Consider the following 26,409-nt stretch of genomic DNA (forward strand, 5'->3'; position numbering starts at 1 on the left):
TACTAGGTGTAGACGTGGCCGGGAGAGAATTAGTTGCTCAGCGTCACATGTCGATGTGATTATATCCCTTAGCTACTATCGCTGGTATAAGCGAAGACCCCACCAAAGACTTACCTATTGGAAATCCCATTCCAACAGTGGTGTCTGGGGCTAGAGGAAACGCCGAGTCTGGTGACGGTGTGAAAATGTACGGCTCTGCCGCGCCGCCCGCCGCGCCCACGAGTCTGCCCACCCCTCCGGTCACCCAGCCTGTCTCGCTTCTGGGTAAGTGCCTTTTTCTATCCGTTTTTATTCCTCTCCCAAGTTGGTTTTTTGAATGTTTTTCTTAAACTGGTAATTTCGGTAAAATCTTCTCTGAGGCTGCTGTTTTCTTTGAGGAAGATCTCCCTCTTAAATGAATGTGTGCTCTTGGTCTTTACTGGGAGCCGTCTGGAGACAGCCTCCGTGGTGGAATTTTGTCTGTCTATCTTGAATGAACGTTCGGGGCTGCACATCTTACTTTGGTATCGGAAAGTGATTGATCTCTGGGAAGGGGACTTGGTAAAAGTCCAAGATTGGCATAACGCCAGGTGTCCTAGCTTTATAAGAGAGAATGTTTCTTTGACAGCGCAGGTTTTCCCCCTGTGTGGACCAGTCTTTATATCTTTAAAAACCCTGGACTTGGTATCATTCTTTGTGGGCTAGCAAAGATCATGGTCTTCGATACGTGCCAGTAAAGTGGCTTTGCTGCCTGCGTGGCAGGCCCCTCCGTCCCCTCCTGCTAAGTTCTCTGTGCTCGGCTGACAACGGGACCCCGTGGCTAAGGAAGAGGGTGACACTGTGCACAGCTGGGAGGCCTTGGCCTGGCTTCCTTGAGTCACAAATGGATACATCGTGTCCTTGTCAGACTGACCACCTTCTAATGAGTACACTGCTGCCCGGCAGTGGTGCTGCCCAGTATGATTAACCCCGACTCCCCCAGTGGGCGGCCGCTCCGTCCTCCGGGTCCAGCCCGCGAGCCCTGTGTTCTCGGAGGGGAGGGTGTGTCCGCACGTGTGCGTCCATCTCGCCTGTAGGAAGGGCGCACTGGCCCTCTGGCGGTGGGGCTGCGGGGCGGGTGGCGATGCAGGACTTTTACTCTGACCTACACCTTTCAGGACTGCTGGGAACTTGCACTTGGTGCCTGTACTACATTTATCATTAAAATCCGTTTCTTTTTAAATGGCTTGCTGTCTTCTGGCCTCTCCAAGACTGAGTTTTGGCTGATAATAAACTTGACTTTTATTTCCATTAGCACACAGACTCAGTAATAAATAGTAAAAGAGGATGTGGGATTAAAATTTGTCACAAATACTGTAACGGTCGTCATCATAATGATGGCAAATGACTTGTTTAATGAGGGGATTGCTCAGGAGGCCTGTGCCCTGGAAGTCATGTAATAGAAGGAACGCTGGACTGGCAGCTGGGAAATTAACATCTGTGCATCTCAGTTTTGTTATGTTTTGTCTGTTTTGTTTTCATATTTGTAATAAGATGGTTCACAAGAATCACAGAATCTGAGTTGGATAGACTTTGCTGATCAACCCCTTTCTCCCACCCCCTCGCCTGCTGAGATTCTGTGTGAAATGAAATGTTCTAGTCTCGTGCCCATGGATGCTGGGCCCGGAGGCCATTTACAGAAGCATGTGTGTACTCACGCTTCTCTTCTGGGCTTAAAGTTACTGACTGAGCGAGAGGACCCCATTCTTTCCCAGTCTGACACCCACCACTTTCCAACGTCCTAGAAGCATAAGGAGCCTGCCTCTGGCCTAACCTTTAGGTCTTCAAGATTCTGCTCTTGCCCTGGTGGTTTGGCGCAGAGGAGAGAGCATCAGAATGTGGACCAAAGGGTCCCGGGTTCGATTCCAGTCAAGGGCACATACCTCAATCGCAGACTTCTCTCACATCGATATTTCTGTCTTTCCTTCTCTCTCCCACTCTCCCTAAAATCAATGGAAAAATACCCTCAGGTGAGGATTAAAAAAAAAAGATTCTGCCCTTTATTTCTTACCGCTACTAAAATGTGTCATTTAAACTCTGCATCCTACATATGAGATAAAACACGGATCAAAAGTTTGGTGCACTTAAAAAATAAAATTAGTAAGCTAAGCATCGCTAGAAAAATAAATTTCTTGGCGTTTATTGTTACCTGGCGTACCCATTTGGATGCCCATCTGTTCCTCCCCCCGCCCCCGGCATCCCCACTGGGCCGGACGCTCTGAGAGAAGGGACGTTGGTCGCATCAGCAGGCGGGTGGCCTGTCTTCAGGGCCCTGCTCTTCGCACTTTACCCATGTGATCGTCATGACTTTTCAAACTCAGTTTAGAAATTGAAGACGATTCCAAATCTGGAAAGGTTAAAATTTGACATAAAAATGAAAACTTGTTAAAATAAGTAGTTTTTCCTAAAATGCCGTTTCAGTCAGAAGGAAAGCCTCCCATGTCCCTGCGATTGGGAGGCTCCAAAAGACGCCCCCTGAGTGTGACCTTCCAGAGAAACGGGGCTTGTAGTGTCTGTTCAGGGAAGGGGAGACTCACCCACGCCGCCTGGTGCTAGAGGAAGGCAGGTCTGCGGGCGCCCGAGGGGAGCGACGGGCACGGCTGGTCTTTGCCCGATGGTGGACGGCTGGGCCCTAGGGGCTGCACGCTCCTCTGCCCTCCTGTCCTTTCATGACAATGGAAAGAAGTAGGCGCGGTGCCAGAAAATTAATCCTAGGAGTAAGTCACGTGATGCTCACTGCAGTCCTGCGTGGGAAAGGAGAATAAAGACGACACGCCGCATGTTGGGATGACGCCGGGGGGCAAATGTACGTAAAACCACTAACACTGGGGGTGGCACGGGCCATACTGCAAACCCTCACGGGGTGCTGCTCTGCAGCCCTGAAGTCCTTTCCTTTACCTGTGGCTCGTGTACCTGCTGCATGTCTGGCAAAGTGGACACACTTTTTAGGGCAGTGGTTCTCAACCTTCTGGCCCTTTAAATACAGTTCCTCATGTTGTGGCCCAACCATAAAATTATTTTCTTTGCTACTTCATAACTGTCATGTTGCTACTGTTATAAATCGTCATGTAAATATCTGATATGCAGGATGGTCTTAGGCGACCCCTGTGAAAGGGTCGTTCGACCGCCAAAGGGGTCGAGACCCACAGGTTGAGAACCGCTGTTTTAGGGGGTGGGCAGGTGTCTTACTCGGTTGCCTCAGGTGGTTTCCGGTGGACCGGGCCAGACCGCAGGTTCCCACGCACAGTGTTGCCGTTCCGGCCGCTGGCTCCCTGAGAAAGCATGTGTGTTGGTCGTAGCACAGCCTGATACTTGTATTCTTTCCAGTAATGACACTCAAGTTATTTTACAGTGATGGTGAATGTATCATTGAGAGACTTAACTAACCAGGATCTTAATTTCTGAAATAGAGCAGCAGTAGTTGTAAGTAGCAGGGGCCAGGCAGATGGTCAGCAGGTCTCCCCCCGTCTCCGGTGGGCGGTTCCCTGGTGAGAGGCAGTGGTGCTTTATGGGTGGTTTGGCTGGAAGGATTTCTGATCATCAGACTTACACATGGTGTTAGTTTGGGACCATGGCTGCCTGCTTGGGCGGGGGGCGGGGGGGGGGCGGTTGCCCACACGGCCGCATGGTGGAGAACTGAACCTCCATCTTTTAAGAGTCTGAATGTTTTGGTAACTGGCAATCTGAAAATATAGAAGTATTTGGTACACAGTAATATAATAATTCATTATGACTAACTTAAAGAAATTCATTCTTAGTCCTCACGGTTCATGGCAGCTAGTGAACAGCTGGTTCAGTGAGAGCTGAGGCTAAGCCTAGCGGTGCTGGCCAGTTAGAGGGATGTGGAGGAGGATGGCAGTGAGTTCATTCTCTTCACTGTGTAAGTGTCGGTGTTTACTTTTGTGTAACATGTATCTATAATGTTGTGTACAGCATATTTTTATTAAAAAGTTCACTGTAAATGTGAAATTTGGGTTACTGTGGTGTTCCAAACAATAAAAAACATGCAAAAAAAGTTTGTTTGTGTTACATATCTCTACCTTTACCAATATATGTAAAATGTCTTTTCAAGGAAAAATTACTCTAAGGTGGACTCGTTCCTTTGGTGGAAAATTAAAGCCTCTTTTCCTGCCACATGCATTTAATGATGAATATACAGAGTCTCCCCAGCTTTGTTGCCCTGCTGTGGGCGGTGGTGGCATTGACACATAAGAACTGGGTATTTGGGGGACTGCTTCCTACTCACCCATCATTTTGTTACCAAAGACTTAAAGCAGAAGGCAGAGCGGGGTGGGCGCAGCCCAGGGCCCGATGTGGACAGGCTTGCGGTCTCGTGCTCTGGCGTGGCCGCATTGAGCACAGGGGTTGATATTTTCCCATTTGGACACTTGAAGGAATTACATGGACAGAATTGGTTTACAGATGGTTATACTTAAACAGCTGTGTTTGCTTTATTGCAATCTACACTAATAAAAGAGAAAGATGCAAATGGACCGTACCTTCGCAACACCCATCAGCCAATCAGGAGTGACTATGCAAATTAACCCAACAAAGATGGCGGGTTAATTTGCATACACAGCCACTCCGGGCCGTAGTGAAGGCGGTGCCAGCAGCCAGGTGGAAGGCAGGCCCATTCTTGCACGAATCTTCATGCATTGGGCCTCTAGTCTATTATAGCTATTAAAACTGCCTAAAAGGTAAATAATTTTACCACTGACTTCTGTAGCTAACTTTAAAATTGGTATTTGATTTGTAGTGATTTTACTTAGATTTCTGTGCCCAGAATTTTCTTATAGTTACTAATTTTTAACATTTGAATCAGAACATTAAAGCACGAATACTAGTGAGAATAACTTCAAAGGAAATGAAGACGTGCCCAGAACGTTTTTTTAATGATAACATGGAATTTTCTAAATGTAATTTTTGCATTTTATTAGTTTTTCTTATGAATTTTGCTGTGATGTTTGGTTCTATTAAAGTGTCAGCTAGAGGCCCTACCAGGTGCTGGATTGGCACCAACAGAAGCCTGTGGGCGATCTGAGAAAGGCGCTTCCCTTTGGGGAGCTTTCAGTGTGCATCACGCTCCATCGGTGTGATGTGTGGAATGGCTCCCCTTGCTCATCGCAGAGCCGTCCACTCAGTGTCGCCATCCTCACAGGTCATTAATAGCAGTTGTTCCACAGCAGGCCTTGGCCATGGACATGGATTTATGCACGAATACACTGCATTTTCTCATAAGGTGAAGCACTTCAAAACAGGACAAACCTGGGGGAGGGGGCCTGGGAGCGGGGAGGGGCGGGAGCGGGGGCTGGCGGCTTTGTTAGACAGCTGTTGCTGTGAGGAACTTCAGGTAAGATTTGTTTTGCCCGTCGACAGTGAAAACAGTCATCCAGTGGTGGGTTCACTGTGTACGTCAAGTTCTTCATTCTGGTGGCGCAGCTCTGACATTGAAGTCAGAGCTGTGATGCTTTGCTGATCATCGTAAGTAGCGATTACTGCAGTGCACAGAGTGGGATTCCAGAAAGCAGCTCGGTGAGCAGAGGGGACTGAGCAGACAAAACCGATGGCACATTATTTTGTACAAAACCCTAGTCATTTTAAAGTGATAATAGTCTTGGATTTCTCTTTATTTGACATTCTGCTTCTCATGCATTAGATTTTAATCAAAAGTGTACCTTATGCTAAAAATAGGTCTCAGTATACTGCATTATAATTATCGAAAACTCAAATTTCTCTTAAAAATTTAACATTCTAAGGACAATCTAAACAATAATCTCATATAATCTAAAATGTGCTTTAATTCTTTAAAACTTAGCTCCTTATTCTTCTGTCTGTGCCTTCTATAGAAATGCCTGGGAGTCAAATAGGCCTTAAACGTATTAATTGGTAAATCCAGGCAAAGAAGGCAACATACGGGTTGTACTGTTGCTGACTTCTGAAGTGCGGAGTGAAGGACACGGATGAGCCCATAGCCTGACCTGGGATCTCCGGGCCTCGGGGGAGAGCGGGAATTTTGTGTTAGGTTCGTGCGAAATACCACGTTTCCGTTCTGTTGGATCAACTCAGAACAGGGAGAGCTGCCGCCGGGCCGGCCAAGGGGCTGTGAGGAACACGCCGCCTTTCCAGGCCCAGGCCCTGCGGGGCTGTGGGGGGGCCTTGCTGCCCCGGGCGAGGCCTGGCCTTCCCCTCGAGCTGGGTCGTGGCCTCCGCCACCACCGTCCATGGCACACTCAGCGCGTACCTGTTCAACACCTGTCGTGAGCCGGCCACGGCCTGTCTCCCTGGAACCGTGGTCCCGGAGGGACGTGGGTGATCAGTACGTCAGTCCCTTCACCCGGAGACGAGGATGTGAAGAGGGAGCAGGGAGCCGTCAGGGTGGGACGCTGTTCTACACGGTGCGCGAGGAGGGGTGTGGAGACGTGATAGAGGGACGAGCCTGCTGGACACGGGGAGGGTTTCGGGTAGAGAACAGCAGAGGGCCTGATGGAGAAGGCGCTCGGCTTGTCTGAGGGGCCACAGCGGCAGTGAGGCTGCGGGGGGGGGGGGGGGGGTGGGGGGCGAGTTTAGAAAAGGGGCCGAGGACCTGGCTGCGGGTGTGAGGGAAGCCGGGGTTTGAACAGGGTTATCGTCCCTTCGGCATTTAAGGGTTCCCGTGGCTGTTACATGGAACACGGGCCGGCGAGGTGGAAAGCGCGTAGAGGAGACGAGTGTGAAGCTGTAGTCGATGAGGTGGAGACTCACGGGGTGCAGTGAGGCGGTGGGTATTGGGTCTGAATTTATTTTGAAGATGGGGCCGTAGAATTGCTCATAACTTAAATGCAGGTGCGAGAGAGAGGAGGCACCAGAGCTCCTGGCTGGGGAGCTGGTAGGATGTCGGTGCCACTCCGGGAGGGGCGGGAATGGAGGAGCAGTGGGTGTCTGAGGGGAGCAGGTTCCAGTGCCGGGGGGTCTGACTGGTGCTCGGGCACATGGTGAGGGAACCCCTGTAATCCAGTGTGGTCAGCACAGCCCTGGCTGCACGGCCGCCTGCGGGGCAGGGAGCGGGCAGGGGAGGGAGGCCAGCGCTGTGCGCAGTTGGAGCCACTGAGCACTGCCGGGCCGCGCAGGAGCTGTGTCCCTCGGCCATGAAAGCCTTACCGTGCGCGGTAGCCCCGCGGTCCCACTCTATAGACGGGGGAAAGCGAGGGGCCTGTCCACATCACCGCTCCGAGGCAGAGCTGGGTGGAGGTGGCGCTCCCACGCCCGCCGTGTTGTGTCCTGGGAGGACACGGGCTCGGCAGGGGGCAGGGGCCAAGCAGAGAGCCGCTGGGTCGGAGGCCGCTCGGCTGTCGGGCCAAAGGGGGACGTGACAGCGGCGTTGAGCGGGAGGAGTCTGGGCGACCTTAAGGGGGTCTCCCTGGCGCGCTGGCCCCAGAGCCCCATTATAGAGAGGCCGGGGAGCCGAGATGGAGAGACGGGCGGGTCTGGGTACCTGAGGCCTGTGTATGGGGCAGTGAGAGGGCGGTTGCTGAAGGGAGAAGCGGCGAGGGAGTTTCTGTTCTTACATCTGGGAGGTGGGTGAACTGACCGTCTCTGTGATTGGAAACCCAGTGGAGGGAATTTGTGGTGCAAGAGAGAGACACTTGCCGGGTGGATGGCTCACTTGGGTGAGAGGGTTGGGACTCGGGTTTGAGTAGAGGGCTCACCTTTAGAGCACATGCGTGCTCCTAGGCCAGTGGTCGGCAAACCGCAGCTCACGAGCCACATGTGGCTCTTTGGCCCCTTGAGTGTGGCTCTTCCTAAGCCTTAGGAGCACCCTAATTAAGTTAATAACAATGTACCTACCTATATAGTTTAAGTATAAAAAATGTGGCTCTCAAAAGAAATTTCAATCGTTGTGCTGCTGATACTTGGCTCTGTTGACCAATGAGTTTGCCGACCACTGTCCTGGGCGGAAGGGGTGGTGGAGACGCGGCGGGGGGCGTTGGTAGGGGGATGAGAGTCTTCCTAGTCTTTATTCTTCTCATGATAAACTAACCGGGATAAAGGGCGGTGTGTCCATAGAACGGATGCAACTTGGTAATGAAAGGGGAACTGGGGCCTCGGAGATCCTGTGGGTTTGGTGGCAGACACCACAGCCCAGCAGCCAGCGCGGCAGCGGGAGCCTGGGTGAGGGGCGTTTACCCTGTCTGACCACCTCTGCTCGGACAGCACTGACCGCCCCTGGAAACACAGCTGCCCTCTGCTCCTGAGTACGAATAGCATGATGTCCGAGGCAGCGGTTCTCTACCTTCTGGCCCTTTAAATACAGTTCCTCATGTGGTGACCCAGCCATAAAATCATTTTCGTTGCTACTTCATCACTGTCATGTTGCTACTGTTATGAATCGTCATGTAAATATCTGATATGCAGGATGGTCTTAGGCGACCCCTGTGAAAGGGTCGTTCGACCGCCAAAGGGGTCGCGACCCACAGGCTGAGAACCCCTGGTCTAAAGGAACATGCATGCCCTAACGACATCACTTTTCTTTCCAAAAACGCTAACCCTCGTCGGAGTCTTCAGGGAGTCATGGTCTTGGGGGGTAGGGTCTCACCTCGGGGGTAGGGTCTCATCTCAGGGGGAGGGTCTCACCTCGGGGGTAGGGTCTCATCTCAGGGGGAGGGTCTCACCTCGGGGGGAGGGTCTCATCTCGGGGGGAGGGTCTCACCTCGGGGGGAGGGTCTCACCTCGGTGGGCTGGCAGCTGACTCCGTGGCAATTTCTTAAGACGACAGTGAAGTTTGCCTCACCAGTTGACCTGTTTTTCAAAGTTTGGATCGATCCTGAGACCCTGACACTGTTTGACCAACAGTTGAAGGAGCACCCTAAGGCCTTCGTGGCCGTCCTGACAGTCTTCGCAGCGTCCCCGCTGAGTTGGTTGCATCTCGGGAAACCCCTTGGCTCCTCCGTGAGCAGCACCTCCTCCATTCCGTGGTGCGATGAGGCGGTCAGTCCGGGCTCTGGGCTCCACTTCTGACCTGGGTCTCCCCCACTGCCCCCCACAGCTGCCGTCACTTCTCACTGACGACCCCCCGAGGTCACCCTGGGGGCTGGGAGCGGCCTCTTTCCGAGCCCCTGACTCTGGGTCTCCCTCACCGCCCCCCACAGCTGCTGTCACTTCTCCCTGGCGTCTTGACCCCTCGCGGTCATCCTGGGGGGCTGGGAGCGGCCTCCTTCCGAGCCCCTCGCTGGGACCTGCCGCTCCCTTGCGCATGTTCTTACTGGAATGGTGAGTCCTCCCAGAAGGCTTGCCCTGGGCCTTGCCCAGATCCGCCGGAGGAGTCGCTGCCCGTCGTGGCTGGAGTCTCACAAACCGTATTTCTTAGATAAGAAGAGTCCTGAGAGTAGAACCACTCCTGACTCGTGGGCGGCAGGTTGGACGTTCGCGGGCAGGAGGCAGCCGCGTCTCCCGGGACGCCCTCCGAGCCGGGCAGCCAGGTGTGCGTCAGGGAGCGGGGGCCTTTGGAAGGAATCTCCTGAGCAGGAGGCCCCAAGAGGGGCTTTGAGTGTTTCTAACCCGGGTGCGGGGCAGACTGGAGAGCTGTCCTCAGTGTGTCCTGCCTGGTGAGAGGGAGCCCGAGGGCCCGGGCTGCAGATGGTAGGTAGGTGGGCATCGGCTTCAACGCCAAGTCACAGCTGCATGAGCCCTCGCCAGGTCAGCCGGTCCTTTGGCCTTTGAATTCTGGCATTGACCTCTCGAGCTCTGAAGGTCACAGGTGGCATCTTCCACGTGAGGCTGTTCATCTGCAGTGGAATCTGCTTCGTGCACTCGTAGCGGGTCTCCTGGGCGACCTGCCGCAGCTGCTCCGCCAGCACCGCTGCGCCGCCTGCTCTCTGTGTGGAGGCTGCTTCTTTCCTTAACCCTCGGCCCAGCCCTGCCAGCGGCACCTTCTCCCTGCAGCCTCCTCGCCTCTCAGCCTCCACAGCCGTGAGGAGAGCGCGGCCTGGCCCTGGGCTGGGCTTGGGGCAGGGAGTGCTGGGGCTGGCGTGGTCCTCTGTCCCGCAGCAGCGGTGGCTGCTTCACTTCTCCCCTTCCGTGCCCTCCAGCCCGTCCCCTCTGCCTGCACAGCTGGCTGTTCGCTGCCAGATCCCAGCTCACGGCCACCTCAGCGCCAATGTGCTTTCTTCGCGACGTTCACCGTTTCTCACTTTGGAGATGTGCGGCTCTTCCCTGTCACTCAGCTCTAGAGGCCACTATAGGGCTGTCATGGGCGCAGCGCAGTGATCGCTGTGTCTCGGGGACTAGGGAGGTCTGAGGAGAGGGAGGGAGAGGGAGGGAGCCGGTTGGTGGAGCAGCCAGAACACGCAACATGTATGGGTTATGTTCATTGTCTATTTTTTAAATATATTTTTATTGGTTTCAGAGAGGGAGGGAGAGGGAGAGATAGAAACATAAATGATGAGAATCATGGATCAGTTGCCTCCTGCACGTCCCCTACTGGGGATGGAGCCCAAAACCTGGGCATGTGTTCTGACCAGGAATCGAACCCAGGACCCTTCAGTCCACAGGACGATGCTCTGTCTACTGAGCCACACCACCTTAGGGCTGTTCACTGTCTTAATGGGCGCTATTTGGATGCTCCAAAACAATTATAATAGTAACATCAAGGGTCATAGATCCCCAGGATTAATACTGAAAAGGTTTGAAATAGCAATATCGCAAGGTTACCAACACGTGCTACAGACACAAAGTGAGCAAATGCAGGTGAGAAGTGGTGGTGACAGACTTGATCGATGCGGGGCCGTCACAAACCTTCAATCTGGGCAACAAAAAGGCAATAGCTGCAAAGTGTAATAAAGAAAAATGTGCCTGTGTGCCACACTGTGCCTATGTGCCACGTGGTGCCGTGGTTGGACCTGTCACCAAGGACGGCACTAGGATTCCGTTCACATCCGTGTCCGCGGGCGGCGCATTGATGAACACTGGGTTTGCAGGATGGGGGGTTGATGAAAATGTTCCCAAGTTGTTTGTGGTGGTTACCCAACTTCAAATAGCCAAACCCATTGAATTGTGCACCCAACATGGGTGATCTTGGGCTCTTGAGTTTTATAGAACTAGAGGCCCAGTGCACAAAAATTTGTGCACTGCGGGGGGCGGGGTCCCCTCAGCCCAGCCTGCGCCCATTCGCAGTCCAGGACCCCTTGGGGGATGTCCACCTGTCGACTTAGGCCCACTCCCCAGGGGATCAGGCCTAAGCTTGCAGTCAGACATCCTTCTGGCAGCCAGGGAGCCCTCGGGGGATGTCCGACTAAAGGCTTAGGCCCCCAAGGGATCAGGTCTAAACCGTTAGTTGGACATTCTTAGTGCTGCCACGGAGGTGGGAGAGGCTCCTGCCACCACCACTGCGCTGGCCAGCCATGAGCCAGCTTCTGGCTGAGTGGCACTCCCCATATGGAAGTGCACTGACCATCAGGGGGCAGCTCCTGCATTGAACATCTGCCCCCTGGTGGCCAGTGCGCATCATAGCAACCGATCATTCTGCTGTTCGGTCAATGTGCATATTAGCCTTTCATTATTATTATATAGGATGTCCCTATTTCCCCCTTTTTGCCCCCTCCACCCAGCTCTTGCCCCCCACTTCTCTCTGGCCATCACCATACTGTTGTCTGTGTCCATGGGTTGTGCATATATTTTCTTTGATTAATCCCTTCTTTAAATTCACTTCTTTAAATTTTCATTTTCAGATAAGTACTGTTATATATTTTCTATTATATCATTTAGGATTAAGATATTTTTTAATTGAACCCTTAAAAATTTTAGCACAATTTAATAAATTATGCTAGAAGCAATTAGGAGATTTTTCATGTAATGCATACACATTTCAATTAATATTGTATTAATTTTAATTTTTAAATATTTTAATTTGAAATAATTTTATATATGTAAAAAAAACTATAAAATACCACAGCATATTATATGTACACTTCACCCAATTTCATAGGTGTTAATAATTTAACATAACTATTATACAACTAACAAACAAAATTTGGAATATATTTTTCTTAGAATCTCTTTAATGTTACTTAATCCATTTCTTTGTTTTTGTTAATCTTCATCCAAGGATATTTTTCCATTGAATTTTAGAGAGAGTGAAGGGAAAGGGAGAGACACATTGATTGGTTGCCTCTTGCACATGCTCTGATAGGGATTGGAGTTCAAGCCAGCAACTGAGGTACATGCCCTTGACTGGAATCGAACCTGGGACCCTTCAGTCCACGGGCTAATGCTCTATCCACTGGGCAAAACAGGCTGCAGCTTAATTCATTTACTTTCAATCTATATGTGTCTTTATATTTCAAGTGGGTTTTGTTTTTGATTCACCCTCATAATCTGTCTTTTAATTGGTGCATTTATGCCACTGACTTTCAGAGTGCTTACTGATAGAGTTACTGCGCTATCAGGTGGCTTCTGGGGCTGCTGGGGCTTCTGGGGCCGGCTTGCCTTGCTGCCCTGGGACCCGCCGATGATGGGGTCCCGGGGCAGCAAGGCACGGCCAGCTGCTGGGGCTTCTGGGGCGGGCCTGCCCTGGATGGCGGCGCGCTGGCGGCTCACGCTGTCCCGCCCTGCCTGCAGTATGCAAGTTAGCCACCATCTTTGTTGGCGGTTAATTTGCATATCATGCTGACTAGCCAATGGGAGGCATAGCGAAGGTACAGTCAATTACCATGTTTGTCTATTATTAGATAGGATATGAGCTCGTTCAGAATAGATGGGCTTGAGCAGCATTGTGGACCATGAAGTGGATATTGGGGCTGCTGGCCAGGACTAAGGGGCCTGCGGCTGTGGGTACAGGTTTACATCAAGGCCAGTCAGCGGTGGGGGCAGGGCGGCCCGGCCCCGCGCAGGCACAGCTTTGGGGGAAGAGTTGCACGTCGACCAAGCAGGCTGTGGTGAGGGGGACGGGGCTCTGCAGGTAAGGGAGCAACTTGAAGGCGTTGGGGACCTGGTGGATGGAGATGGCTCCGGGAGGGGTCCGACAGGTTGAAGATGAGGATCTGGAAACAATGCGGTTCTTTGTAGCGAAGGAGCCGGGACTCCTGGAGGCCACGGAGGACAGGACAGGGCCACTGGCCACCGACAGGGCCGCCCTGCCCCTCCCACTGCCCTCTGGCTGACCTGCTGCCCGGCCTCCCCCTCCCTCCCCCTTTCACGGAGCCAGACCTGGCTTTTCTCAGAACTCCCCCGTGAGTGTGCGTCCTCTGGAAGGGTGCAGGGGTCCCTCCGCGTGTCCAGTGGGAACCGAGGACGGGGCCCCTCCTGCACAGCTGTCGCCCTGGCCTGCACTCTGTGAGGCCTCCAGGTCCACACTGGCCGCCGGCCCTGGCGCCCGCTCACTCCGGTGATTCTGACCAGCTCTGCTCGGACAGCAGTGACCTCCCTGGACGTCTCCTGAAACAGCCCTTCCTGGCTCCTCATAGGAAATGCCAGTGAAGTCTCGGTTATTCGGGTTAAACTCCAGTGTGTTTCCTAGGCTGGGGCTGGAGCACGCGCACCCCGCCCTGAGCTCTTCCAGTTAGAAAGGGCCCAACCCTAACCCTCTCCGCTCCCTGTTTCTGGGGTAGCAGTGACTTCCCTTTGCGCTCTAGGTTCGCACAGGAACCCACCTCTCCAGCCGTTTCCCCCGCGTCACAGGCTCTCTGTGGCACCTGTCACCTGTCTCGTAGCGCGGCCCCTCCCTGGGTCCCCGCAGTGCTCGGTGCCGTCTTCCACGCAGAGCTGGGCCCCGAGCCCCCCAGTCCTGTGGGCCTGCCCCTGTGCATCTGAGATCCCCACCTCCTCTGCCTCGTGAGCCCACATGCCCTCCACCACCCTCCCACTGTGCTCACCCGAAACTCCCTCTAGAAGACCCTTCACCAGTGAGCATAGGGCCCTCCCTGCAGAAGCTTGTCCGGGCTCCTGCTCCTGCGGCTGGAAGACCGCCCTGCCCGCCCTCGCCTGCTTCCCCGCCCCTCACCCTTGTAGTCGCTGGTGATGGAGTTTGGTTTTCCCTGCCGCGTGTGCAGCAGGTCTCATCTGTTTCCATCACACACTCCGGCCGCCTCGCTGGCTCCAGCTCTGTCCCTGCTGTGCGGCCTGTGTCCTTCCCCTGAGGCCCGCGGACCCTGCAGCTCGGGGCCCTCCCAGCCACCTGTCCCGTTGTCGCCTTCCGGCTGGTTCCCGCGGCTCTGTCCTGCCCCCTGAGGGGGAGGCCGTGCGTGTCTCTCTGTCCCGGCACGTGAACGGTTCCTGAGGGCAGGCTCGGACGTGCATGTGGAACAGCTAACTTGTGCCTGAAGGACACTGGCCAGTGGGCCTGTGCGCGTGTCCAGGTAAAACGCATCCGTGCTTTGAACGCCCTGTGCGCCGGTGCCCACTCTGCCCCATTGGTGCGCGGGTGATGCCAGCTTTCCTAATAAAAACACGAGAGATTCCGCGAGCTGCCTATCAAGGGCCTGCACCACCTGATACACCTTTAAATGAAATACAACCCTTACTGTGAAAGCAACACACGTCCACTGCACACACAGAAAAACAGATAAGTAAAGAAGTTTTCTGTGGCCTGAAGACCAACCTTTGGGCCGATGGGAATATTCTGTCAGGAACCTGTCAATGTACTGGTCCATGAGGTTAAGGAAAGCCACAATCCCAAATACGCACGCCCGTGTGCCGGCCGGTGAGTAGGACATGTTCTTTGTAAGAGCTGTTGTGCAGCGCAGGTGGTTCGGTCTGAGGTGAGATTAACCCTGGAGGGTGGATCTGCGGGCACCGCAGGCCGCAGGGAAGAGGACTTGGGGAGTCGAGAGTCAGGCCCATTTCTCTGTGCCGGGAGCAGTGGCCTCGAGGCCTTCCCTCGGTCAGGAGTAGGAGGTGAGTCACTGTTTCCTCCTCGGTGGCACCGTGCCTTGAACCTGCCCGCTCTCCTGGTGGCTTTACAACGTGCCACGGCCTCGTGAGCCTGCTGAGGCTCTGGCTCCCCCGCAGTCCGCGTCGGTCGCGAGGCCGTGAATAAAGGCTGTGGGAAGGCCGTGCGGTTTGCTGGGTGACCTTAGGATCAGAATGAGCACTGATGTTCGCTGTGCACCAGACACAGCGTCAGGCCTGTCAGCGATCGGCACCCACGTGTGGAGAGACGTCTGGCACGAGCTCTGGCCGGCCCGGCGCTCACCCTGGTGTCGTTGGTGCTGTGTAATCAGCAAGAGGCAGGCGTCGGCCCGCTTGCTGGCGCTGGTCCCAGGTCACACCCCGCAAGCTCACCGTTCACCAGGCTTCTGACTCCAGCGCGTGGAAGAGCCTGTGCGGCGGGTGCTGGGCCGCAGGCTGGTGTGCAGCCGCTCGGGCCCCTCCAGCCTCGGCCTGCGGGACAGTAGGGGCCGCGCACTGTGAGGAGCAAAACTGGAGCGGGAGCTCCGGTCGTGTTTGTGCGAGTGATTCCTACAGGGCCCCTGGGGCCGCTGGACTTGCCGGGTGTCTGTTAAAGGGGCAGGAGGAAGGGGTTGGAGATGCAAGTGGAACAGCAGGATGGGGCGGGGGGCGGTGCTGAGGGCGCGGGGGCTGCTCCGGCCTCTGGGCAGTGTCGCCTGGACACCGGCACCATGACTCGCTCAGAGGCCTCTGCGGCGCGTGCGTCAACCACCCGACAGCCCCCGGACGTGTCCATGACAGGAACTCCTGCCGGTAGCATTGGCCTCGTCGTGTTTATATTTGCAGGGAAATCAATTGAAAGCAAGATAACAGCGCCTTTCTGTTACTTCAGTGTGAGCCCAAGCAGAAATGCTTCTTCCATATTCCAAACGATGGGGTGTTGAACTTGTATAACCTCACACGGAAGCAAGACCAGGCCTCATGTAAAGGGAACATACGCCAGCAAGTCTGTCCCCCACCCCCTTTTTTTAATATATTTGTATTGATTTCAGGGAGGAAGGGAGAAGGAGAGAGAAACATCAATGATGAGAGAATCGTTGATTGGCTGCCTCCTGCCCACCCCCTATGGGGATCAAGCCTGCAACCTGGGCATGTGCTCTTGACTGGAATCGAACCCGGGACCGGACCCTTTAGTCCGCAGGCCGATGCTCCATCCACTGAGCCAAACCAGTGAGGCCAAGTCTGTCCCTTTCAAAGGCACGAGCACGCGGCCCGCTGCCTCTGGAGGATGAGTGGCCCGCTCCTCAGTGGTGCCTGGGCCGCACAGCTGCACGGCTACTCGCTTCCCGAGGCCTGCGCCTCAGCTCTGCGCGGCCTTTAGTCGGCAGCAGCGGGCACAGCCGTGCGAGGCCCACCACCCTGGACTCCGCGCAGGCCAGTAATTCAAAGGAAGGCGTGTTAGCCTTCCCTCAGGCACTGGGGGCCTCCCTAAGGCACTGGGGGCCTCAGTTGTCTTGAGCAAGTGCGGGCTCCGCCTCGGCACGCAGCGTGTTGCTTCTTGGACGTCCTGCGTGTTCTGAGTGGTCAGCGCTCCTCATGGAGGCCCAGTCCCTTCCCGGGAGTCGGTGCGTCCAGTTCCCTGGTCCCGCTCCTCCCGACCTCGGCTCAGAGGCCGGTGCGTCCGCCTCCCATGGCCTGGAGTTCCGTGCACGGCGTCTTCCCGACCACTTGCCGGGTGGGTGCCGGGCACACCGCACGAGGCCTGGAGACGGGTGGAGTTTTATTTTGCTTCGAGCTGCACAGGAGGCGCTTCTCCTTCCCTGGCTCACATGTCCCTCTGCTTGCCTTTCAGGTTCGCAAGGAGTTGCGCCCGGGCCTGTGATTGGGCTCCAGGCGCCGTCCACGGGCCTCCTCGGGGCGCGGCCCGGGCTGATCCCCCTGCAGCGCCCGCCGGGAATGCCTCCGCCTCACCTGCAGCGCTTCCCTCTGATGCCGCCCCGGCCCATGCCGCCCCACATGATGCACCGGGGCCCGCCGCCCGGCCCAGGGGGCTTCGGGATGCCCCCGCCCCATGGAATGAAAGGCCCCTTCCCACCACACGGCCCCGGCCCCTTCGTGCGGCCCGGTGGCATGCCGGGGCTCGGGGGCCCGGGGCCAGGCCCGGGGGGCCCTGAAGACAGAGACGGGAGGCAGCAGCAGCAGCAGCCGCCGCCAACGCAGCCCCAGCAGCCGCCGCCAGCCCAGCAGCAGCCCCCCACGCAGCAGCCGCCGCCGTTCAGGAATGACAACCGGCAGCAGCAGTTCAGTTCAGGGAGAGACCAAGAGAGGTTTGGAAGGAGATCCTTCGGAAATAGGGTGGACAGCGAGCGGGACCGCTACGGGAGCCGCGGCGACGAGAGGGAGAACAGCGGCCGGGAGAGGAGAGAGTGGGGACGGAGGAGCCCTGAGCGGGACAGACACAGAGACGCGGAGGACAGAGGCCGGCGGGCTGGCGGGCACCGCGACCGAGAGAGAGATTCGAGGGATAGAGAGTCCCGCAGAGAGAAGGAGGAGGCCCGGGCCAAGGAGAAGGCCGAGGGGGCCGACAGGGCCGCCGAGCCTCCCCCGACCCAGGCGGGGAGCGCAGACCCAGCCCCGGACCTCGCCAAGGGGGCGCCTGAGCCGGCGCCTGCCCCGCCTGCTGAAGAGCGGCCCGCAGAGGCTACCTCACCCGCAGACCCCGAGAAGGACCCCTCGGCGGCCGAGGCCCGCTAACCGGCTGGCCGCGCGGGACGGACGCTGGGGCACGGTGTACAGATGCTGTATCATACTGGCTCCCGCTGGCCGCCCCTGGTAGTGGTGGGGCGCTGTAAGCAATTTGATTGCTTCCCTTCTATTTAAAAATAGCCACAAAATAACAAAAAATACTGAAAATATGAATAAATATTACCCTTTTTGCTGTAACTTTTTTAAAGTTTTGACTTTAAAAAGTTTACAAATCGTAATTAGAAGTGCTCTCTATTTTTTTTTTTTAATTTAAGACAAGGTTAACAGTGAAAGCTCAACAATAGGGATGTTTTTAATAAACTCTATTTTCGTAACAAACCTTGACGTGTGCTGTTGTCCGTGCACTGCCCCGTGGGAAGGGTGCTCATGAGGCTCAGCCGCCCGGCCTCCAGCCTGAGTCACTGCGAGGAGACGGGCACGCGTGCTCGCGCTTCACTTGTGATGCTTTGACTGAGCGTTTTAATCCCAAGGTGCACCGTGGTGGTTTAATGCTTGCTTTGCAGTTCAATCAAGGTTTGCTGTTTCGTGTTTTTTGTTGTTTTGTTTTTGCCATTGGCTTTGCGGTAAACGTTGCCCTGATTCATCTGTAAAGAGACCTTTTGCTGGGGAAACGGTGGGTCCAGCATCACGCTGGCCTCCGCCATCCGAGTGCCTGGGGCCTTCCTGACAAGGCTGAGTGTTCGCTCACCACCATCCCGTGTTCTCAAAGGGGCTGAATGAAGATGAACGTGTGTTCTGTGTGTGTAAGGACTTGGGTGCAGCCTGCGGTTGCCTGTGAGCCTTGCCTTTCTCTACTGGTTTTGTGCACTGTCTGGGCAGGGATGGACTGAACTTTTTGTCACCTATGAAGTACTTTTCTCTCCTAAACTTGTTAACCAGGAGAAACAGGTAGGTCATCCAGGAACGATCGCACGGAGACGTCAGGCCACCTTGGAAGGACCTGTCCTGTTAGCAGCTCCGGCGCCAGAAGCCACCCTGCGTGACAACGCCGGAGTTCCCGGCCTGGACGGATTTCTCGTCACGTTTAAATTGGCGTGTCGGCGTGCTGAGCAGGTAACTTTCCTCGAAACCGCCGCCCCCCCCCCTTCCCAGGCAGAGCTGGCCCCGGCGTCCTGGTGCCCTGAGCGAGGCCGTGGTGATCCTGGGGAGGGCCGCGGGCCGTGTGCCGCATCCCGTTGCTTCTGCAGACATGAGCTCTGCCCTCTCTGGACTGGGCTTTATGCTGGCCACTGGGCTCACGTCCTTGCCAGCTGCTCTGGGAAGAAGCGGACATCGGTTGCTTAGCTCCGACTTCCAGGCCTTGCAGCCGGTTTCCAGTTGGAAGCTTGAGACCAGCCGATCCACACACAACAACCCCCCCCCAAGTCCCAATAGTGGTGGCACGCCCACTGGAGGCCTTGGTCACGGAGTCCGTGTTGGGGTCCCGCCTGCATTTGTGAAACTGTCTCCATTCCCTGCCCGACAGCAGGTGTGACCACTCATTTGAGCATGTTGTTCAGCACCTACTTTAGCTTTGAAAACATTGCTTTTTGAATTAGCTTTTCCTCCTAAATGATCTACGTTTTTAAAGTACATCACATACTTAAAACCACTCAGAACTGTAGCTCATTTCTGTTTTGCTCCCACAAGTATTTTACAATGTTCAACTGAGAGACAACTCATCCAGGGGAACCCGAGTTCGGTGGGCGTTCCCTTTAGGAGCTCGCGCTCACAGGAACGAAACTCACAGAGAGAAGCAGGTGAAGCCCCACCCGTGGCCCCCGAGCCGCAGCTGGCTCTTCAGAGGGCTCAACGCCGACTGCGCCGCTGCCACTTGTACTGTCACCAGATGCTCACAGTACGTGACGTCACCTCAGTGGGCAACCAAGCAGTGGCTGCCCTGCAGTGTCACCGAGTTACAGGCTCAGCCACAGGACCCAGCTTTACAGTAAAGGTACTTGAAGCCCAATCAATGCTAAGTGGTGAGCAGGGGAAGCCCCACCTCCCGACGCTGCCAGGACGGCATCCCTGTCCCCGATCAAAGCCCCTCAGCCTCTGCTCAGAGACCAGCTGTGAGCAGTCAACGTGGGGTTCTCACGAGACGCCGCGATGTGTCCACTAGGCTCGTGAGGACCAGCTAGTTTAGAGCCCACCTGGGCCTTCAGCGGGCTCCAGGCGCAGCGCTGTCCAGGGGGCCTGTTCATTGCAGGGCTGAGGAAGAACACAAGGAACTTAGACAATTCAGCAGCAACACCCGCATGTGATTAAGTCTGGGAAATACAACCATCATTGAAACAGACACTTTAATGGAATGAGATCGACACAATCATACAAGTCTTCCAGTGATCGTAAGTCACATTACAGGAACTTAAAGCAGTTTTTAAAAAAAGACAAATTACACTTTGAAGGTTAGTGTTTAATGTTTATCGGTGAAACTTCTACAACTAGGAGACAACAGGTGTTCTGAGGACGCAGACGCGCCCAGGGGACGTTCACTGGGTGATGCCGATCACCCCGCAGGCCAGGCGGCTCCCGGCGTTGCCTGTCTTCTTGCTTTCATCATTCCCACCTTTGCCCAGGTCATCTCGCTTCTCGTGGACCTTGGAAGACATGGAGACCATGTAACAGGGCGATACGTAATCCCACCTCCCCCCCAACACCCAGACTTCTAAGGGCTGCTCAGTATTAGAAGGTAACACGTCACAGGAACCCTGGCAGAAAGAGACGAATGTTTAACCAAGTAATAGAAATAGCAGCTGCCCTGCTTTTTCTTGATGCAAAGACATCAGTTACCTCTAACTGGGATGAACCACCGAGACCCGAGCCATCCCGCTGCGGCCACCAGTGCGGCCGGGCCCTCGGGGAGAGCTCCATGCCCCAGCAGTCCCTCTTGTGCAGCATAAATTGCTTTGAAAAAGGAGGAGCTCACGTGAACCCCTTCAAAAAAAATCATCAGAACCCAGTGACTGTAGCCAAAAAATGAGAGGAATGAGAGGAACCCTTAAAACAGCTCAACCATCTGAAGGCCGGGCTCGAAGGTTCTCTCCTCAGACATCCAGACACTTCCTGCTTCTCACTGAGGCTGAGGAACGTCCCCAGGACCACCACTGAGGTGACCACCGAGGCCGCTGTCCTCACGCTTGTACCTGGTGACCTGTGTGGGCCAGGCACTGCTTCCCAGGCTAAACACGGCTGACCATCCACACACAGACGTGAATGAGGGCCACCCTGGGCCGGCCCGAGACTGACTGCTCCGACGGCAAGGGTCCCGGCTATGGCGACCGGCCACACACCCGCATCCTCATCTCAGCACTGACCCCGGTGCTCCTTCCTCTTCCTGCAGCCTTTTCTCATCAGAGCCAAAGGTGCCGGTATGTGGTCCCTTAAGAACCAGGATTCGTCGTGAAAGATCCATGCCTGACCGTTAGGAGCCACTGGTTTTGTGGCATTTACCACGAAGCTGTGTGCACGTCCTCCCCACACAAACACTCACCACGAGTGTGCGGCCGATGATGGAATGGTCTCCCGAGAGCGCAATCACAGAGTCCTCAATGAGCACGTTGGCCACACCGTCCGGGCCCGCCGTCACGTTGCCCAGGTCCCCGACATGCCTAGCGTGGAGGAACATCAGAGTGGTTCAGGAATTAAGTGTGAACAGGGTCAGACACAGCAGAGATCAAACAGGAACCACTTAGCAGGCTCAGCTCTCTAAACAGGCATAAGCCCACCCTGGCCCGTTTGGCTCAGTAGGTAGAGCGTTGGACTGAGGGGTCCCAGGTTCGATTCCGGTCAAGGACACATGCCTGTGTTGAGGGCTCAATCCCCAGTGGGGGACATGCAGGAGACAGCCAATCAATGATTCTCATCACTGATGTTTCTCTCTCTTCCTCTCCGAAATCAATAAAAATATCTATACTAATAAAAGGGTAATGCGCTAATTAGACCAGGAGACCTTCCAGACAAAAGCCATGGTGACAGGGCCGAGGCAGTTAGGGGTGATCAAGCCAGTGGGGGCAGGAAGGGGAGCAGTTGAGCAGTTAAGAGCCAGCGGTCCCAGATGGTGAGAAGGATGTCCGACTGCCAATTTAAATCGGCAGTCCGAGATCCCCGAGGGATCCCAGATTGGAGAGGGTGCAGGCTGGGCTGAGAGACACCCCTCTCCCCCTGAAATTCGTGCACCGGGCCACTAGTATCTATATAAAAGCCTAAGCAACTGGCCGACTGGCTCGTAGCTATGATGAACACTGACCACCAGGGGGCAGATGCTCAACACAGGAGCTGCCCAGTGACAGCAACTTTGCAAAGTGTCCTCCCCACTCTGGGACCCCTCGGGGGGATGTTGGACTGCTGGTTTCGCCTGATCCCCGCAGGCCAGGCTGCAAATTCGTGCACCAGGCCTCTAGTTTTAAAATAATAATAATGAAATAAAAACAAGCAGGCGTCAGCCCGAGGAGTCCTGGCGGGCACCTCTGCTCTCGGGCACTGACGGGACATTGCAGCTCCCAGGCCCGTGATGGCGAACCTATGACACGCGTGTCAGAGGTGACACGCGAACTCATTTTTGATTTTTCTTTGTTAAATGGCATTTAAATATATAAAATAAATATCAAAAATATAAATCTTTGTTTTACTATGGTTGCAAATATCAAAAAACTTCTATATGTGACACGGCACCAGACTTAAGTTAGGGTTTTTCAAAATGCTGACACACCGAGCTCAAAAGGTTCGCATCACTGCCCCAGGCCTCTGTCCCCAAAATAAACAAATCCTGGTCCTTGACCTCTTTCCCTGAGGCTCTCGAAAACATACGGAGGGAGCCTCAGGGACTTTCACCCACCAAGCTCCCCATTTCCCGACCAGCTTGTGTGGTTACTGCGGGCAGCACGGTCACCTGCAGTTCCCTCTGGCGCCTGTGCGCTCTGTCCTCAGTAAACGGGACAGACCGAATCGCTCTAATGTCCCCATTTGTCAGCTCCTGGGCCCCCAGCAGGTGGCAGGGGAGCCCGCTTCTTGTAGCGCAGTCACGGGAGTGCACCCCCACCCCACCCACCCCACGTTCCGCAGGCGCCCACCTCTCTTCGTCCTGCGGCCCGCCATGGGTCTTGGACAGAGGGTTAAAGTGAGGACCTGCACTGGTGCAGCCTAGTTACAAAAAAAAAAAAAAAGTTAAATTATGAAGCAAAATTCCAAAATACATTATACGAAGAAACTGGTTATTGCAAAACCCTCAAACAGAAAACATGCCGACCTCCAGCTCGTGGAGAGCAGACCGGGCGGGAGGCACGAGGGCTCAGCTCCCCTGCCGGTCGCGCTCACACCTGCTCTGGGTGTGGGCTTCTCCGCCCGTAAAACCAGAGGCCCCGGACCTGCGCGGCTGTGGCTGTGAAGTCCCCACGAGTGTGACCCTGGTGTGTGCGACGGCAGGAAACCTGACTACAAAACCAGCCCAGCAGCACACGCGCCCCTGAGGCTCTCCTGCCCGTGGCCCCTGCGCCCAAGGGCGGGCGGCCTCGCCAGCTCAGGCGGCACGGCTCCCGGCAGCACTCGGGCCTCAGACCACCTCGGACCGCGCTCTGTAAGGACAGCTCGCCCACCCCGCACCTGCTGCTGCACCGCGTTCCTGCAGCTGCAGCCACAGCCACAGCCACAGTTCTCTGATGAGCTGACCGGCCGCCTGTGCTCCCCGCCGGTGGGCAGTGTCCCTCTCATGCTCTACCAGCCCCCCGGGCAGCGCAGTGATCAGAGCGCACGGCCAGGCCTCCCAGAGCAGAGGCAGGGAAACCAAGAAGCACCCTCAGAAATTTTGAAATTGATGAGATGGTCAAATCTGCTCATTACTCATCACCCTCTATAGCAGCGGTTCTCAACCTGTGGGTCACGACCCCTTTGGGTTCAAAGGACCCTTTCACAGGGGTCGCCTAGGACCATCGGAAAACACATACATAATTACAGGTTGAGAACCGCTGCTCTAGACAATCAAGTCTGAATCATGATCTAAAATAACAAAGCCCTCCCCTTCCTTTGCACAAGAGTCAAAAACCAGTTTTGTGGCCAAGCCCTGGGCTGACCCGTCGCCAGGGTGACTGGGAAGCGTCTGGCCGCCAGCCCCCCACCCCCGCCCCCAGGCCCGCACACACCCACCTTGTGTGTTGTCTCCAAACTGGTGGACATGGAAGCCGTGCTCGCCCTCCGTCAGCTCTCTGATGGAGCCCGAGACCTTGACCTTCCCGTTTCCCTGTATCCAGAGAGAAGCACAAGTCTGAGACGTGTACGGGACACTGAGTCAGCTCTACCCCACAGGAGAGTGGAGGGGGGGTGCTGACCTGGTTCTGCCGCCTGCGCCATGACCCGGGCCAGGAAGCCCGGGCCAGGGAAAAGGCCCGGCAGATCGGCACCAAGAGCACCTAACGGGACCTGGAGACTCCGCAGAGCCTGCCCGTGTGGGGGCGCGAAGACGCCCTTGTTCCCTCTGGAAGGCTTTTGAGCTCACGTGATCACATCCGAGGGATCCCCAGACCTGAGCACAGCCTAGCTGGCACCGTGCTCTCTCTACGCACCGTTCCGTTCGGCAAATACAGACACGGACGGTGGTCCCTTAACTAGGGAGGAATCCTGACAACTGAACACACACGGGCTCCACACCGTTACCCTCAGCCTTCACCCCTGACCTTCCACTGGACCCGCAGGATGTGCCAATCAAGCAGTGTGGTAACTGCTACCCTTTTCTGCTTCCTTAAAAAAAACAGACTACGATTCCTCTAAAGATAAGCTTTAATTTTGGAAAAGTTCACATGTGAATGTTACCCCCAAAACACACTGTTATCAAAAGCACAGGAAGAAAACCGGGGCAGGTTCCTCCGAGCCTTGTCTCCTGGATAAAGGATGCACGGGCGCAGGGACCCTCCGGGCACAGGGACCCAAGGGGCGCAGGGACCCTCCGGGCGCGCCCCCATCCAGCCCGTCACCCGGGGGGGCGCAGGGCCTGCCCTGGCCAAGGACGGCTCCGGGGCAGTTCTAACTGCTCCGAGGTCTGGATTTAAAGAAACGGAAACAAACTGTATGCGCGACAGGCCCACCCGGGAGCTGGTGCCGGGGGACCCGCCCGCCTATCTGACCTCCCAGGCCATTATCGGGGACCAGCACCCCCCGCCCCCGGGAAGGCGGGGCCAGGCTGCTGCGGGGGGTGGAGGCCAGACCTCAGCCCGGCGTCCCGCGGGTCCGGTGCGAGGAGAGGGGAGGACAGGCGGGTCTGGCCCTGGACACAGCCGGACCCGGTCCAACGCCGGGAGCTGCCCTGGGCCCTGCAGACCCTGCGGAGGGAGCGCGGCCCGCAGGGCGCAGGCGGCCGCCCCGGACCCTCTCCCGCCGCCCGGGCCGGAAGCCTCGTGGAACAGACTCTCGCTCGCGTCTTTTTATCTGAACCCTCCGCCGGCCCCTTCCTGCCGCGCGCCCTGCGGCGCTGAGCGTGAGCAGCGCCTCCCCCCGGGGCCACGGGGCGGGCAAAGGCCCGTCTCCCGCCACCTCGGAGGCGCCCGTCGGTGGAGCAGCCTCAGGTCGGATGACGGAGAACCGGGGGGGGGGGGGGGGGGGGGAGGTAGCCATCGGGGCCTCCTGCCGTCCGCGCCCCGCTCTCCGCCAGCACCGACTGCCGTCCCCGCGCTCCGGGCCGCGGCGGAGGCGGACGCCCCGCGGACACGGTCGCCCCGCCCGCAGCGGCCCGGCGGTGCGGTCGCTCGGCTCCGGCTCGCGGAGCAGCGGGCGCGGGGTCAGCGTTTCCCGGGCGGCGCCGCAGGTCCCGGGAGGTCACGACCCTTGACCCTGAGCGCCAGGCGCCCTCCCCGCGGGCGGCCCCGCAGCGGTCCCGGCGGCCGGCCCTGCGCGAGGGGGCGGCTCCGGTCGCCGAGGGGCCCACGGGACCTGCTGCGCCACCGCGGCCCGGGCTCCAGGGCGCAAGGCGGCCCCGCGGGGAGGGCGGGGCGGTTCCGAGGCTCCAGCCCCGCCCGCCGCCGCGGCCCCGGCCTCCTCCCTCCTCCCTCCCTCGCTCCGGGGCCCGCGGTCCCGCCACGCTCGCCGGCGACAGCACTGCGGGCGGCGGGGCGGCCTTGCCTGCAGCTCGAAGTGGATGGTGCCGCGCACCGGGCCGTCGCCCCTCAGCACGCACACGGCCTTGGTCGCCATGATCGCGGGCGCCGGGCGGACGAGGACGGGAGACGCCGCAGGACACGCCGACGCAGGGCGACGGCGCCGCGGGCTCTTATAGGCCGGGCCCGCGCCCCGCCCTCTGGCCCGGAGCCAATCACTGCCCACGCGCTGAGCCCGCCCCCGCGGAGGCCTAGGGACGCGATTGGCCTAGAACGGCGGAGGGGGCGTGGCCACGGCGCTTGAGAGCCCCGCCCTGTGCCCCCCCAGCCCCCCCCGCAGGCCGGGACCCGGGACCCGGGAGAAGCCCCGTCCTCGCCGACGCTGTGACCCGCGGTCCCGGACCCAGGGCGGCCCGGACCCGGCCTGCGGCCACCGGGTCTGGAAATGTGTCCAGTGGCACCTGGGCCCGGACTGGGCCCCGGGAAACTGTTCTTCCCGTTTTTCCTCCTGCGCAGGAGGCCGCCATCGGAACCACGTGGTTCCGTGGGCCCACAGCTCCGCTCGTCCGCCTCCCGCAGCTCGTGACACCCGCGGGGCAGAGGGCGGGACGAAACGGGGCGCTGGTCGGGCCGCAGTGACGGACCCACCGGCTGAGCCTGAGCCTGGGCCTGAGCTCCGGCCCCGGACCCAGCGGGGGAGCTCCCC

At 56.8% G+C, this 26,409-nt stretch overlaps 2 protein-coding genes across 7 annotated transcripts in view; one reads left to right on the forward strand and one right to left on the reverse strand.

The window, feature by feature from the left end:
- The window catches only part of SCAF4 (SR-related CTD associated factor 4), a 59,614-nt gene extending 41,659 nt beyond the window's left edge, over window positions 1-17,955 (forward strand). For 3 of the 6 annotated variants that reach the window (XM_070407292.1, XM_070407294.1, XM_070407293.1), the window contains exons 19-20: window positions 73-264; window positions 16,730-17,955. In XM_070407292.1, coding sequence (XP_070263393.1) covers window positions 73-264; window positions 16,730-17,631 — 1,094 coding nt within the window. In that variant the 3' untranslated portion in view covers window positions 17,632-17,955. The remainder of the gene's footprint in view (window positions 1-72; window positions 265-16,729) is intronic. The other 3 variants (XM_070407295.1, XM_070407297.1, XM_070407296.1) reach the window with 1 other exon arrangement.
- Window positions 17,956-19,908: 1,953 nt separating this feature from the next.
- Window positions 19,909-25,857, reverse strand: SOD1 (superoxide dismutase 1). Its single transcript, XM_070407298.1, has 5 exons — window positions 25,729-25,857; window positions 23,764-23,857; window positions 22,695-22,764; window positions 21,116-21,233; window positions 19,909-20,222 (listed from the first exon to the last, which is right to left on the reverse strand). The coding sequence occupies exons 1-5, from the start codon at window positions 25,798-25,800 to the stop codon at window positions 20,115-20,117; spliced, it is 462 nt and encodes a 153-aa protein (XP_070263399.1). The 5' UTR covers window positions 25,801-25,857; the 3' UTR covers window positions 19,909-20,114.
- Between the last annotated feature and the right edge of the window lie 552 nt (window positions 25,858-26,409).

This window comes from Myotis yumanensis, unplaced genomic scaffold, assembly GCF_028538775.1.
Source record: "Myotis yumanensis isolate MYYU_CA2020_CCGP unplaced genomic scaffold, mMyoYum1.0.hap1 SCAF_2, whole genome shotgun sequence".
NCBI classification, from domain to species: domain Eukaryota; kingdom Metazoa; phylum Chordata; class Mammalia; order Chiroptera; family Vespertilionidae; genus Myotis; species Myotis yumanensis.

What these genes read in the sequence shown, in the direction of transcription:
- SOD1 (XM_070407298.1), bottom strand. Translation starts at nt 25,800, where the DNA reads ATGGCGACCAAGGCCGTGTGCGTGCTGAGGGGCGACGGCCCGGTGCGC. An exon ending in GTTTGGAGACAACACACAAG is followed by an intron (nt 22,765 to 23,763) that starts GTGGGTGTGTGC and finishes TTTTGTAACTAG; the next exon opens with GCTGCACCAGTGCAGGTCCT. An exon ending in TCATCGGCCGCACACTCGTG is followed by an intron (nt 20,223 to 21,115) that starts GTGAGTGTTTGT and finishes ATGTCTTCCAAG; the next exon opens with GTCCACGAGAAGCGAGATGA.